Raw genomic sequence first — 14,675 nt, 5'->3', positions numbered from 1 at the left:
CGCCAATTTTCAGTATTTTAGCGGCTGTTTGGCGAATGTACTGAAACTAGACAAACTTTGGCGATTTTTGACGCCAATTTCGCAACTTTTTGTAGTTTCTCATAATGATATGTATTAATAACATATACTAAACATAATACTGCCGAAATTGTTTTTTTATCTGAAAGTTGATTTTTTAGGTTTGTATGAGATTTTCAAAATTTCAACCGTAATGCGGAGGCAGAAGATGTTGATTTAAAAAACCGAAAATTTGCACAAAGGCTTCATAGACTAAGGGGCATTGATTGATAACTATTAGGTTTGCTAATTCCAGAAAAGTGTTTTTTCGCTCCACCCTAGTGGACAACATATGATCGTTGACAATCGGGATAAATGACAATTGAGGATGATGCCAAGTACCTTACAACAAGTTACATACCTTAGGGCCACTTGCACCAGTTGCACCACCCGCTTAACTCGAGGTTAGTGTGCTGTCAACTGTCAGATTCCATATAATAACCCTCCATTTTCGGTGCTGCAAGTGACCCTTAGTAAGGAGGATTGGTGGACGCGGGTCGCGGGCTCATGACCGGCTCATGCTCATGCATGTTTCATAGCTTATCGGCATGGGAGGGTGATACTGAGGTTTATTTGCCATTCCCACTGTATTCTTGCGCCAATAAAGACCTCCAATATCGGAAGGTATAATATATAATTTTGTCACATTTTCTAGGTATGTTTATTTCTAGGTTGCATAATTTACACACAAACGCAATCGTTGGACAGTAGGCAATAACACCAATAACTGCTGCACTGCGACCCAGTTAGCTGTTATTAATGTTATTACTACCATACTTGGTTTATCAGCATATTTATATAGATCTGCAAACGCTTCTAAAAGCACATTAAGAGGCAACGGGAGTGGTAATTTCCCCATAGTCAATACAAACACACTCACTTGTTTCTCTGTGAGTTTTATAGTTTCGTTCCGTCCCGTACCAATAAGTACTTAAATAAATTAGTTAATGTAAATAAGTATTTAATACATATATGTAAATATTAATAAATTTTAATGAATGAACTGAAACTAAGCAATAAACGTAATAGCTCTAAAATGGGTCACACGTTACGTACATACCAAAGATGCTGGCGACATGCCTCGCTGTATCGCGATCGCGTTGCTGATACGTTGTGCGAGGGTGTCGCTAGCTTTAAGGTTAGCATATGCAAGCGCGGATCCAGCTTCGTGCCCAGGGGGGGTCACGTGGTAAAGGCCCAGGCCCCAGAGGGGGGGTCACGTGGTCTATTTGTATGGCCAACCTAGGCTCCAGGGGGGGGTCATGACCCCCATGACCCCCCCTGGATCCGCGCATGAGCACATGATTGCCGCGAGAGTATGTCGCCCCGAAATAGACTAGCCGTCCTTATGTCATTAATACAGTTAGAAAAAGACATGCAATCTATCTCGCGGCAATCATGTGCTAGGCCTACAGATACCTCGCGGTTTTTTAAATAAACTTGTGAGCCTATCATGGGGTCCCAGTCCCAGCGCACACCCGTTTTAACACTGTTAACATCGATAGAATTAAAGTCAGTTCAACCTTACTTGTCCAATATAGTAAACAAACGAAACGTCAAATATGGCCAAAGACAAATTACTAGTGATTGGAAGTGTCGATAAAATGATGTATTAAGGATAATTTTGCTGCTGACGTCATCAGAGGATTTTCATTTCTTTAATTATTTAATTACAAGATAACATAATATAGTACATATCACGTAATTAAAAGACTAATGACGGAAAAGAGATGCCGTTAAAGTTAATTAATTTGAGTGACATGTTTCTTTCTCATTCATAATTACATTATAATCAAGTTTCCGTTGTCTTGTACATTTATTTTTTATTTACCATACAATTCACAATCCATTGTTTCTACGTCTGGTCTGGTACTTCTGGTAGTGAACCCTTCAAAACAAAAAAAAAACTACAACTTTTACCCGTTCCCCATTTCCTTGGCTTTACAATATCCAAACAAAACAGTTTTATATTATCTTTAGACGTACAGAATATTCTGAGCTTCATCTCAATTTAAACCGTATAGTATAATCGTTTGCTAATAAAACTATACTTAGGCTATTTAACAAGATTTTTGGGACTAGCCAAAGTGACGCCTACGACAACGACATCCTTGGTCTCTCTATCAATATCCATATTAGTGCGACAGCTGACAGTAACAATGGCGTATCGATCGATAAGGAGTATACGTGTATAATTGGCATGTTGGCTACGCAACTTGGGAAGTCGTTATATGTACCTATTCATATAGGGTGTTTTCTTCAATTTCTTCGATTCCGCTAGCTGATGAAACATCAGGCATGCCAAATTCCGTATATTTATTTATGTAGAAACTTAAGTTTAGTGGCATAGCTCATGTAGAAAATTGTATTTAAAATAACATTTTTTGCTACGTGATACCGATTATTATTTAAAAAACTATTATAAGGAAACTTTTAACCTTGAATTAATATAAATCATAAAATGACTTAAAAATCGTGTAGTGTTATCTGATTCTGCTAGTAGTTGAAAAAACGGAAACAAACTAAAATGAATTAGATTTGCACACCGTTAAAATGGTAATGTAGCCGACAGGCAGTTTTTGTTAGCGCACAACTGTCGGTCGATGATAATTATAATAAGCCTCATTTTCAAATGTAAAACAATATTGCTTTAATATTATTTTTGATGGGATTTTTATTGTTACAGTAATGGCGTGACTCCTGAACTGGACAAATTGAAGCTGAAACTAAGGTAAGATACGTATTCGTAATATTTGTTTTTGCGGTAGCGGGATTACCTACACTCAGCCAAAGTTTTACTGCTGAATAATCATCAGGGAACTGTCTAATATCTATAATTAAGTTGTATACTTGCGACAGTTGCGACGTTTCGAGAAAGACATGTCTTCCTCCGAGACCAAGGGAACAATGTTGTCCTCGAACAAACGAACTAAACTAGACAATGCCTACTTTAATGATTATAGGCTTTCTTGGACTCCTGACATAGTTCGATCAAGAAACCTTAGTAGTGTATTTAACTTTTCTAAGTTGAAAATGTCAACTTGACATCCCTGCAGTATTACGGTTGATAATTATATTTCACTTGTGCTACGGCCCGGTGACCCATTAACCTCGATAGTAGGTAAGTAGCTGAATGATTAGATGAGCACTTTACTTAACTGCACTATTTGCATTTTGTAATAAAATTTGACGATTGTCTCGTCTAAAAGGGACTGCTCTGTTAGCATAAATATTAGAATTTTGTTAGCAAAAACAAAAAAATATATATATGTATACGTTTGAATTAGAATAAAACAGTCAAGAGCAAAGTAATCAAATTCACATCAGAGGATCTAATGTTAGAAAGTGTTTACGCAACGAACATATACCTATAGTCATTATGCATTATTCATATTTACGTTAGATACATTTTAACAAAAAGAAAAGGTAAATATGTTCCGGTGAAACATAAATTGAAAAGCATTATTCGTAAGCCCTGAAGGTAAGGTTGCCCACAAAAGTCGGCAAGTTTTACTACCCTAATAAATCCTCGGAGCGATGCTGAACCGAACCGGGCCGAGTTCGAAGCGAACAGTTTCACTTATACATGGGTGTCGATATAGCATGTTACTATGCTCGCTGTCGTTCACAGATGGCGCTTAAACAAGAAAGTGCGCCGGCGCTTGCGTCTCCGATGCTCCACCGCTCCGAGTATCGGGAAGCCGGCCCTCCACCTCTGGCCACTGAGGACTTCGAAGAGGTAACCGGCCTTACTGACTCCTGCTTTATTTATTTACATTTGAATCGTTTCAACTTGGATAATCAATTCGCGATCACATTCCAGTTCTATTGGTCACACATTAGTGGATCCCATGATCAAATTAAAGGCCCAACCTGGGCCCAGGGGTGGACAATGGACAGGCATGACTGAGCTTTTGTTATTTTTAGGCTAGGTTAACACGACGTATTTTTTTCCGTATACCGTAGTAACAGCGAACTTTTTGTGGTAACTGAAATTCGTTCAATGGCGTATAATATTGCGGAATAATCTCGTATTCAGTGTAATGTAAACTATTTTGAAAGTTGCCATACAAAGTTCACGCCGTACGTAAGTAAATGTACGATAAAATTTCGTATACGTTAGTGCGTTTTCACATTTTCCGATCCGATATCGGATGCTCCCCGTAGAGCTGAAAATCGTTACTGAGCAGTTTGGTAAAAAATTAACAACTTTTTTGTTGAAGGGGTGCTTCTACAGTATCGCCGAGATCTTTGCGGAGCATTGAGCGAATTTTTTTGTGTTGTCTTAGCTGTAGTATTATTAGTTATAAGATGTTCTAAATTGTGTAATTATAGCTGTGTAATAACTTATATTTAAGGCTCTGTACATACAGCGCGTAAACCTAATAAGGGCGATAATGAAACCAGGCACATAATTCAATATTGTTATCATTAAGTAAGAGGTGTTTTTGAGTTACTTTTCATTTTCACCCCATAATGAATTTTTGAAAAATTTTCCAGCAGCAATGTACTGTAAACGTGGTTGCGATGACAATCAATGACAACTGTCAACGAGCGGTTAACGCGAGTGTGTTTGCATTACGTTGCGGGCCGAATTATTTTGTATGGATAAAAAAAATATTTCAATTTTAAGTAAAAGTTATCTAATTCCATTTTTTATGTCCTATACTCACCACCGTTAAGAGGTTCGCCCGTATTAGGTTTACACCCTGTATATAATTTAAATTTATGTTATAATGATTTTCAAACACAATGCTTGTATTGTTTATGAATAAATCAAATCTGAATCTGAATCTGTCGGACGGATTTCAAAGGCAAAAATCAAAGATGGCGGCTTAATTGTATGGGAGATGGTCCTACATCCGATATCGGATCGGATAATGTGAAAACGCAATTATACGGGAAATATAAAGGCCGTGTGAACTTAGCCGTAGGTACAATTGCGTCGCTTAACTTCAAACCTGGGTAAATCCATTCTGCTTTAAGGTTGAATATATCAAAAATATAATATGATCTGAAAGATAATCAACCTTATAGCAGAATGGATTTTACACAATTTCACACTATCGTTATTACAGTATTTTTTATTTCTATAGGACGAGTTCCAAGATGCCGCCGAAGAGCAACTTGAGTGAGTGCCTGGTTTTTTCCACATTACTTACAGAACAAAACAACAATTATTTTAAATGACTATGTGTATTAATGTCACGTTTGCTAAAATATATATATATATATCTGTTACAGGTATTCCATGGATTTACAAACAGCCTTTGAGGAGTGTGAAGTTGCAATGAGAAAGTTTTTCAATAACGACCTAGTGGGAGCGTCGAATATAATGAAACCTTGGTAAGTACTCGTACCTAAGTGCGTCGTATCACAACACACATCAACAGATACTTAGATAAAAATGTGACGTAACAGGGTGAATTCCTCTATGAAAAGGAACTCCGAGGTAACCGTACGCCTAGGTACCAAGTATTGTCCTAAATCATAAATAATTCGTAAAGTGAATTAGTGCGTTTTCACATTATACGATCCGATATCGGATGTCGGACCGATATCCCATACATTACAGGCGCCATCTTGGATTTTTTCTATTGAAATTCTTCCGACATCCGATATCGGATATATCTAAATTTTAAGTACTTACAAAGGGAACCCTATTCTTCCTGATGTCAAAGAAGTCATAATATAATGAGTATAGAGAGGGTTATGGTTATATGTGTCAAACTATGTACAAAGACGGACTTAACGGACCCATAAACGTGTCTGAACCGGAACCTATACAAAATATATAACCTTGAAGACCTTGTTTTACCATGTACCTACTCGTAAGACTATTCGTATCTAGCTAGTCTCTGGGGTCACCCTGTAGTACTTAGGGGTCACGGTTACTCAGAAATCTTGGAATAGCTAAAAAAAATACTTTTAATTCTTTTATTATTAGTAGATATTTGTTCCTGAGTCATGGATGTTTTCTATGTATATAAGTATTTGTATATTATATATATCGTTGTCTGAGTACCCACAACACAAGCCTTCTTGAGCTTACCGTGGGGCTCAGTCAATCTGTGTAAGAATGTTCTGTAATATTTATTTATTTTATATTTATTATTAGTTAACTGAGTGCAAAATTCATGCATGCTTTTCTTGAACTGTGCTCGACACAAAATGATCGTACCTACCGGTTCATAAACTTATACATGTAGATAAATCCGTCACTATGAGCAATTATAGCATAACTAGCTTTTGCCCGAGCTTCGCTCGCGTTAGAAAGAGACAAAAGTAGCCTATGTCACTCTCCATTCCTTCAACTATCTCCGCTTAAAAAATCACGTCAATTCGTCGCTCCGTTTTGCCGTGAAAGACGGACAAACAAACAGACACACACACTTTCCCATTTATAATATTAGTATGGATTCGCAATGACGTTCGGTCGTTCAGGTTATCTAACGTATAATTTTCCTTAATGAAACTCATATAAGTAAGTAGTATTCGCGTCAGTTTAGTAAATATTGAATGTGTTAATAATTATTAAATTAGTTTTGTAATTTAATAAATATTAATAAATTCTCTTCCTATAATTAGCTGAGCCTTCTGTCCATACGTGGACCTTGTACAAATGTTCATACATACATACTTACACTTATACTTTGCTTATACTACATTTTGCTATGATGTATTTTTATCGAAAATTTTGGTAAACATACAATCACGCCTGTTTCCCAGAGGGGTAGGCAGAGATCACGGATTTCCATTTACTACGATCCTGACAAATCACTTTCGCTTCACACACTTTCATAACGTTTCTCATACACGCTCGTCATAATTTTGGTAAAATATAGGTTTATAGGCATTAAAAGTTATTACTTATATGTAGTTTACTCGAGAAGTACCTAATGTAATGTATTATCAAACAAGATGTGACCTCTTTGTATAAAAGGGATGCGCGATGTATGAACCCGAATTCTCTGGGCCTGTTGGAAGCGAATTTCTACAGGTTTTTTTAATACCACGCCGGTGGCAAACAGGTATAAGGTCCGCCTGATGGAAAGCGGTCACCGTAACCTATGGACGCTTGCAACTCGGCGCGTCACATGCGCCGACCCATTAGTTGTACACTCCTTTTTTGAAAAACCCCATACTGTAGTGTGTAGTTCATCGGGTTCGGGGTTTATGCTTAATGTAAGGTACAGCGGGGCAAATCTCGACTGGGGGGGGCAATTGTAACTAATCCATTTTTTCCATCATTATACTATGATGTTGATTTCTACATGTATCCACTGAACACGCCTACCATATATACCCGGTGGACACTATTTAATAATGAAAACATTGTACGGTCATTCGCAATCGTCTAGTCCATATTCTAATTGCCGCGACGCTTTTATTTTCAGTGGAATTTGAATTCTAATAAATTAGAATTAGAACTGAAACTCCACTGAAAAGAAATGAGTCGCGGTAATTAGAATTCGCCCTTACGTCTTGAGAATGACCGTGTAAAACATGGAAAAAAATTACCAGTTACATTTGCCCCCCATTCGAGATTTGTCCCGCTGTACCTTATTAATATTAAGTACCTACTTCCAGTATGGACTCCATAGACCACACCGCTGGTTATTGCTTATCTAGGTATAGTATGTACAGTCGCCATCAGATATATAAGAGCGCCCGAGGTACTCAAAAATATCTGAACACGCCTCTATTGCCTAGGCGTTAGAGGCGTGTTCAGATATTTTTGAGTACCTCGGGCGCTCTTATATATCTGATGGCGACTGTACATACATTAGAGATAACATATCCCACGCCAACGGGCACAATTTGTTATTTGATAGTGCCAGTGATAATTTATGCATGTTTTCTAGTGACACAACCGCCTTAGGGGATTTTAACAATAAGGAGCTAACCATATGACATACGACCTAAGAAACTACGTAATGACGATATAATGAGACAAGAATAATTAACAACAACTATTTATTTTTCTTTATGTTTGGGTTTCCATAACTGAATTAAGAATGCCAACAGATGACTTAAAAGGTTTCTACTGTCAGTCTGTCCGTCCTTTTGACAAAGAGTCGAACTTCATTAAATCCAATTCCTATTTATTGGAAAACACTAGAGTCGCTTAACTTCAAACTCGGGTAAATCCTGTTTTAAGGTTGATTATAATGATTATGTCTAAAAATATATAGCCTAGCACCCATGGTACAAGCTTTGCTTAGTTTGGGGCTACGTTGATTTGTGTAAGGTGTCCCCACAATATTAAGTTTAGTTATTATTAGTAAATATTTAGTTATTTGTTTATTTTGTTTTGAAAAAGAATCAACCTTATAGCAGAATGGGTTTACTCGAGTTTGAAGTTAAGTGACGACATTTTCACAGACTCTGTATTGCTATAGATACCCATAGCTGGGCATTAACTCGTTAATCGTTAATTAACGAAGTTAACATTTTGGTTAACGGATTAACTTTTAAGTTTACTTTAAAAAATGTTAACGGATTCGTTAACTTCCGTTAAATTTCTTCGAGTCCGTTAATCGTTAATCCAGTTCCGCACGCGCCGAGTAAAACTTGCTCTGACCGCTACTGTAAAAGCCCGGAGTACGGCGAAACCTAGGATTTTCCCGAAAATTCAGTCTACATATCAATTGGTGCCTTTGGATCACTTGTTCGAGACCTGCTAAAGTTTATTAGTGCTACTGCACCCATCACTAACTGCGAAACAGAATGTAAATCATCAGGCACGACGCATGGCACATAAATCACGCAACCGACGCATCAAGCCAGAGTTCGGCGGGCGACGCTATCTACCAAGTTACCGTGGATCACAACTTCGATTAGAGGTGTCTCAATCCGAGGAACCTACGCACCATGACTACGACTGCTTGAATGACCCAATACCTACGGGTCCAAGGTAAAACCTAGGACTTACCGAAACAACGTATATATAAGTCCAAAGAGAACAATACCTATTTATTAAAATTTCGCTTTTACCAATTGGCAGCTGGGATTTTTCAAGAGATTTTGGCAATCTTCGGTCTTTTACAGTAACATAATAAACTTACCCAAAAACTTAATAGTTGATAACTGATGCAACTAGCTATAGTAAAATATTTTTTTATCACGATTAACGGATTATCGATTAACTTTAACTTCCGTTAAATTTGTTGAAATGTATCGCTTTAACGATTAACGAAGTTAACTTTTATAGTAACGGATTAACGATTATCGAAGTTAACTATTTGATTAACGGTGCCCAGCTATGTAGATACCTATATTAACGTCTATAATAATACCTATATTAGCATATTATAATAATTTATAATGGGCTCAATTTAAGAAGTTGTCCTTTTCAAAGACTGCTCTTGTTACACAGGTCATAAAATTGTATCCATTATCTTGCAGGTGCCGTACTTCGCTATACCACAGTCTTGGTATGTCTATTTTCGAGTTCATACCTGCTATGTTGACATTCGACCACGGGCAGATCAACCGCGCGCTAGCGGCGCTCAAAGTGTGCATCTCTATCTGTAATCAGCATCGGAGAAACTTCTCACTGGTCGAGAGCATTGGCACAATGATAAGAAAGGTAAAATAAAAGGCTGTTCAGTCAGTAAGCGACCTCGCATGCTGTTTTCATTACAATGCGTCATTTGATCCGCTGGCTTAACACACTCCACACTTGTTGAGTAGCAATGTATCTGAAATCGCATGCAAGTTCGACGTTAGCGCACCGTCTACTTAGCTAATAGAAAAAATACTCTTTTAAGTTAGTACTATAGTCTGTAGCGAATGTAAAACGCATTATACGACGGCAGATTTACATTTAAGTGTCGATGTAGGTACCTATCTAAATATAAAATAGTAAAACTAAGTAACACCAATATTTACATCAGTACAATACTGCTAAAATGACGAGTCTAACACGAATAGGGTTTCTGCTCGAGAGTCTCGAGATCGAGACTTCTCGAGAATTTGGGCTTCATTCGAGACGAGAAAAAAATGACAGGTACTCGAGACGTCTCGAGTCGCGAATGTAAAGTACGACCTAAAGTGAAATGCAACTTTTTACCTTCTGCCCGGTCTCATCGCGAGGCGGTGGGGACGGTGTCGAACGGCGGCCATAAATTATAACGAGATAAAGCGATCTAACCTCTCATTCCTACGTAAGCTGGCAGCGACTTTGGCTAGTTTTGACAGCCTCGTGTTATTTAAAAGCAATTCGTCATTACGAAAAAGTCAGCGCGTTTATGTATCTTGGGTCATTGATAACCTGCGAAGAGTGCTATGGCTAACTTCGACAAGATTTGGAAGAACAGAGGAATCCGACGTCAAAATAAAGTGCGATTATTTGATCTCTTGTCTTCTCGATAATCTCGATATTTTTGTATGGTGCCGAAACTTGGACCCTGAAAAGTTTTGATGTGGCTAAGATTGACGCTATTAAGATGTGGTGCTGGCGAAGACTGCTACGAGTATAACTTGAAAAGCTAGAAGAACTAACAAACATCTCTATTTTGCAAGAACTGAATATCACCACACGGCTCTCCAAAATATGCCAAGAGCGACCCTCAGATTTTTCGGACACATTATGAGAGCACCAATGCATAATATGGCGAATTAATGGTAAACATTCTTGGGGTGGGGCTCGTAAGAGATGGTCTGACTCTGTGAAGAAATCGCAGCGTATACTGTGCAGTCCACATGGCTTATGACCGCGTTCAATGGAGACACGCTACTTGTGGTCGCGATTCTCGGCAATGAGGAAACGAGGAAGAAGAAGAAGAAGTTATTTTAAACGTTTAATTTCAATGACATTATGATTTAATACATGACATTTTAATTTACTTAACCCGTGCACAGGCGGGGAAGTTAAAGGATTAGGTATTATTTTCAAGACTATAATTGTAGTTTTCTTGTTAAAATTTGATTTATGTTTATTTCAAAGAAGATTTTTATTACTCTTACGCATTTTTTATAATAGTGTGGTGCAATAAAAACTACTAATCATATTGTTGTTTATTCTTTTATCAAAATTTTACCATTTATAAAAAAAGACTCGAGACTTTGGGCTCGAGATTTCTCGAAACTCGAGACTTCTAATAGGTCGAGAAATCAGAAACCCTGAACACGAATCACATAAGTAGAGCGATTGAATGACATTGCTACGTAGGTATCCATACTTAATATTATAAATGGGAAAGTGTGTGTGTCTGTTTGTTTGTCCATCTTTCACGGCAAAATGGATCGACGAATTGACGTGATTTTTTATGTGGAAATAGTTGAAGAGATGGAGAGTGACATAGGCTATATACCTTATGTCGCTTTCTAATCCCCCGCTTCCTAAAATGGGGGGTGGCAATTTGTATATGTATACCATTACGCAATTTTCGAATTGAAGGCGAAAGCTAGTATTATTGTATATGTTGTGTGTTCACAGCCAAACTTAAGCTCGTACACAGACTTAGAGGCGCACGCCGAGCTCTGCTACGCGGAAGCTTTGCTGCTCCAAGCCATGATGACTATAATGGAGGGTGAGGATCTCACGGGCCTGATCAAGGGCACCATCAAAGTCAAGAACTGTTACAATAGCTATAAGTAAGTTCGCTTATTACTTACGTATAAACCACAGAACTATATTTAGATAGAAGAAACAAGTTCATCTATTTGTATAGGGGCCGAGAGTGTCAAATTGTGTACTGAAGTTGTTTCTTGCCTGTAATTTTAAATATGTCTCAGGCTCTTGATTGTTCATAATTTTTGTGTTGTTGCAATTGTAACGAGGCATTTTTTATGTTTGTACGTCAATTTTTGTAAGTTGATTGACTTCAACTTACAAAAATTGACGTCCGAAAGCTGCAAGCTGCGATTAAAGACGGACAACTCAGTGGATTTCATTGAGTTCATTTGACACGCTAAGTAGATACGTTTGCTTGATCTATGATATATATGACATCTGTGGTATAAACCCATATTAAACATGTAAAATCGGGTAACTCATGTATAATTGTCGAAGATAGATCGACATGTTTCGCTCCATAACGAGGAGCATTTTCATTGAGCACGCGCGATCCCGATGGCATCCCGACGCAGACTGCGCGCTGCAGCTCGCTGCTACCGTTGACTCGGCGCGGGGGTCGGCTGCGGCAGAGCCGGTGCGAAACTACCCTCACTTTCGGCACAATCGTCATTTGTTGGGTTGCCCACTACACTCACTACGTCATTCGCTAAGGGCTCATCCACACCGACTATGTATAAACCCCCTAGTTGCCTGAAGTATTTAAGCTCCAGCTGCTAAGACGTGTGTTTACCCTTTAATCCCCACCCGTCACACGGGAATAAGGTGCATTTATTTATACACATCACGTATACAAAATATACAAATACATGGGGCGGACGAATAAAATCATTTCAAATATAGACGCCAAACGGTTAAATACACAATGTACTCGTATGCAGATAATAAAGCTCCTATTCACTTGGAGCACGCAATGGCATCGAATTTCAAGTTGATTCGCTCTTCGCTGATGAGTCAACAGCACAAAATACAGACCCTTAGAAGTGTTGCCCTTACTGGTTCCGTCAAGGTAAACTAACATAAGAATACCTACTTTATTTGTGTAATTCCTTAAATAAAATAAAAATGTGTATCGTTCACATTACAGAGACTGCGGCAAGATTCTTGCGCGCAAGCAGTGGGAGAGTGAAACGTCGCGGATACACTTCCACAGCGGCGTGCGCCTGGGGACCGCCACCTTCAACGTGATGATATCGCTGCTGCCTCCCAGAATCATCAGCCTGCTGGAATTCGTCGGTTTTTCGGGAAATAAGGTAGGCTACGATACTAATTTTTTTTCCCCTCACTAGCTCGGAAACACGTGTTTTGTCCTTCAATGCCAGCGGGTAAAAACGCATTTTATCCACTAGTGGGTAAAGTAATTTGACCTTGAATAAAGTCAAAGTTATTGCTTTAAAATTGATAAAAGTAAGTAAATTTATAATAAAGATGATTTACCACCTGTGGAACTACTGGAAGCAGTGATAAACGCATTTTTTTGCGTTGTAGTTTAAAAAAAAAAGTTGTAGTTTCCTCGCTATAGTGAGGGGAAAAGTTTTGTGTTACACTCGGGTGCAAATGTATTTTACTTCTCGTGTATTAAAAAACTCGCAAGTTCAGGAATCCTTTCACTTGCTCGTTTTTCAATTCCACACTTTTGCCCCCTTGTATAACAAATAACTATTTCACTTCTCATGCTGTAAAAATGCACCTTTATGTCGTGCGTATATTACGACATAAAATCGCATTTTATGCTCTAGAGCATAAAAGTAAAATTTTGTTCTAAGACTAAGGTAATCGGTCTCAACAGCCAAACAGTCAAAACATTACTCAATTTTACTGAGCACTAAAATTGTGTAGCTATCTTGTTATATTATTTTATTTTTCCTAAAATTTATTAGAATAGTAAATCACATAAAATAGGAGTCGATTATCATTGAAAAATGCTCCGAGATGTTTGATTTAACAGAAAACCAAGCGTCTGAGACTCTGATCACATGTTGAAAATTAAAAAGTTAGTTGACGGGAATTGGTTATGTATTATGTTCTTTCGCTTTGCGACAATGTCGTGATGTAATTTGCTGTGAAAAATATAATTATTTTCCTCGCAATCGAAGTGAAAAGTAGAGTGTACAACAAGGGCATAAATATTATTAAATTAAAACCTCGCAATCGTTTTATATTTAACCCGACGTTTCGACATGACGGGTATATACCCGTGACCACGGACGTAATGTCATGTCAAACGTCGGGTTAAATATAAAACGTAAGTTTTACACGATTAAGTCCCGTTTTAATTTAATAATATGAGTGAAGATCGTGTTAGTTTAAATCAATATAAGGGCATAAATGTCCATTTACCCTCGTCTACTATTTTGTCTCGGGTAAAAATGGGTCACTTTATGCCCTTGTTGTACAATCTGCTATTATTGCTCACCCCACAATTGTTTAAAGTGGAAGGACTATTAACCCCCCATAGTAAAAAATGCTCAGTAGGTTACCTATAGGTACCTTTTTAATAAAGTAAAAATCTTTTCAAATTTTAACTTTCAATTTAATCACCCTTGCCCAATCAATCAGATGTATATCGTACTTCAAACTAATACGAGATTTTACGTAAAACATTATCTTTCAAATAAAGTAAAAACTGTCGAAATCGGTTAACACTAAAGAATAGGCTATTGTCCCAGAGCTGTAAGAACCTCTTTTTGACACATGACATGACAGCGTCCACAAAACGTAAACTCGCGCAACCTAATAAAAATTTTAAATAAAATCCTGTAATAATATTTAAAAAAAAACAAGTACTTAAAAACAATATTTCGCTTTCTTTAAACATAATCTAACACATGTTACATTTTTGGGGATCTTCGTTAGTGAGTATTTTACGATATTAATTTATCACGCAGGATTTACTTATTATGTCATTAATCATTCATTTTTATTTTTAAACTAGTGAATATAGAAATTATGTTTAAACATAATTCAGCAATTCCCGTCAACTTTGTACAATGCCACGTCAGCAAATTTTAATTGATCCTATTTTGTTACCAACATT

At 37.5% G+C, this 14,675-nt stretch overlaps 1 protein-coding gene across 1 annotated transcript in view; it reads left to right on the top strand.

Annotated features, from left to right (window-relative positions):
- The window catches only part of LOC125240860 (tetratricopeptide repeat protein 39B-like), a 32,063-nt gene that overhangs the window by 7,658 nt on the left and 9,730 nt on the right, over nucleotides 1–14,675 (top strand). Inside the window, exons 2-8 of the mRNA XM_048149000.1 lie at nucleotides 2,744–2,788; nucleotides 3,689–3,796; nucleotides 5,154–5,188; nucleotides 5,302–5,403; nucleotides 9,466–9,649; nucleotides 11,501–11,658; nucleotides 12,726–12,891. Coding sequence (XP_048004957.1) covers nucleotides 3,689–3,796; nucleotides 5,154–5,188; nucleotides 5,302–5,403; nucleotides 9,466–9,649; nucleotides 11,501–11,658; nucleotides 12,726–12,891 — 753 coding nt within the window. The 5' untranslated portion in view covers nucleotides 2,744–2,788. The remainder of the gene's footprint in view (nucleotides 1–2,743; nucleotides 2,789–3,688; nucleotides 3,797–5,153; nucleotides 5,189–5,301; nucleotides 5,404–9,465; nucleotides 9,650–11,500; nucleotides 11,659–12,725; nucleotides 12,892–14,675) is intronic.

Source organism: Leguminivora glycinivorella, chromosome Z (assembly GCF_023078275.1).
Source record: "Leguminivora glycinivorella isolate SPB_JAAS2020 chromosome Z, LegGlyc_1.1, whole genome shotgun sequence".
Classification (NCBI taxonomy): Eukaryota; Metazoa; Arthropoda; class Insecta; order Lepidoptera; family Tortricidae; genus Leguminivora; species Leguminivora glycinivorella.
The sequence above is the reverse complement of the archived record's forward strand: the minus strand, read 5'-3'. Positions and strand labels throughout refer to the sequence as shown.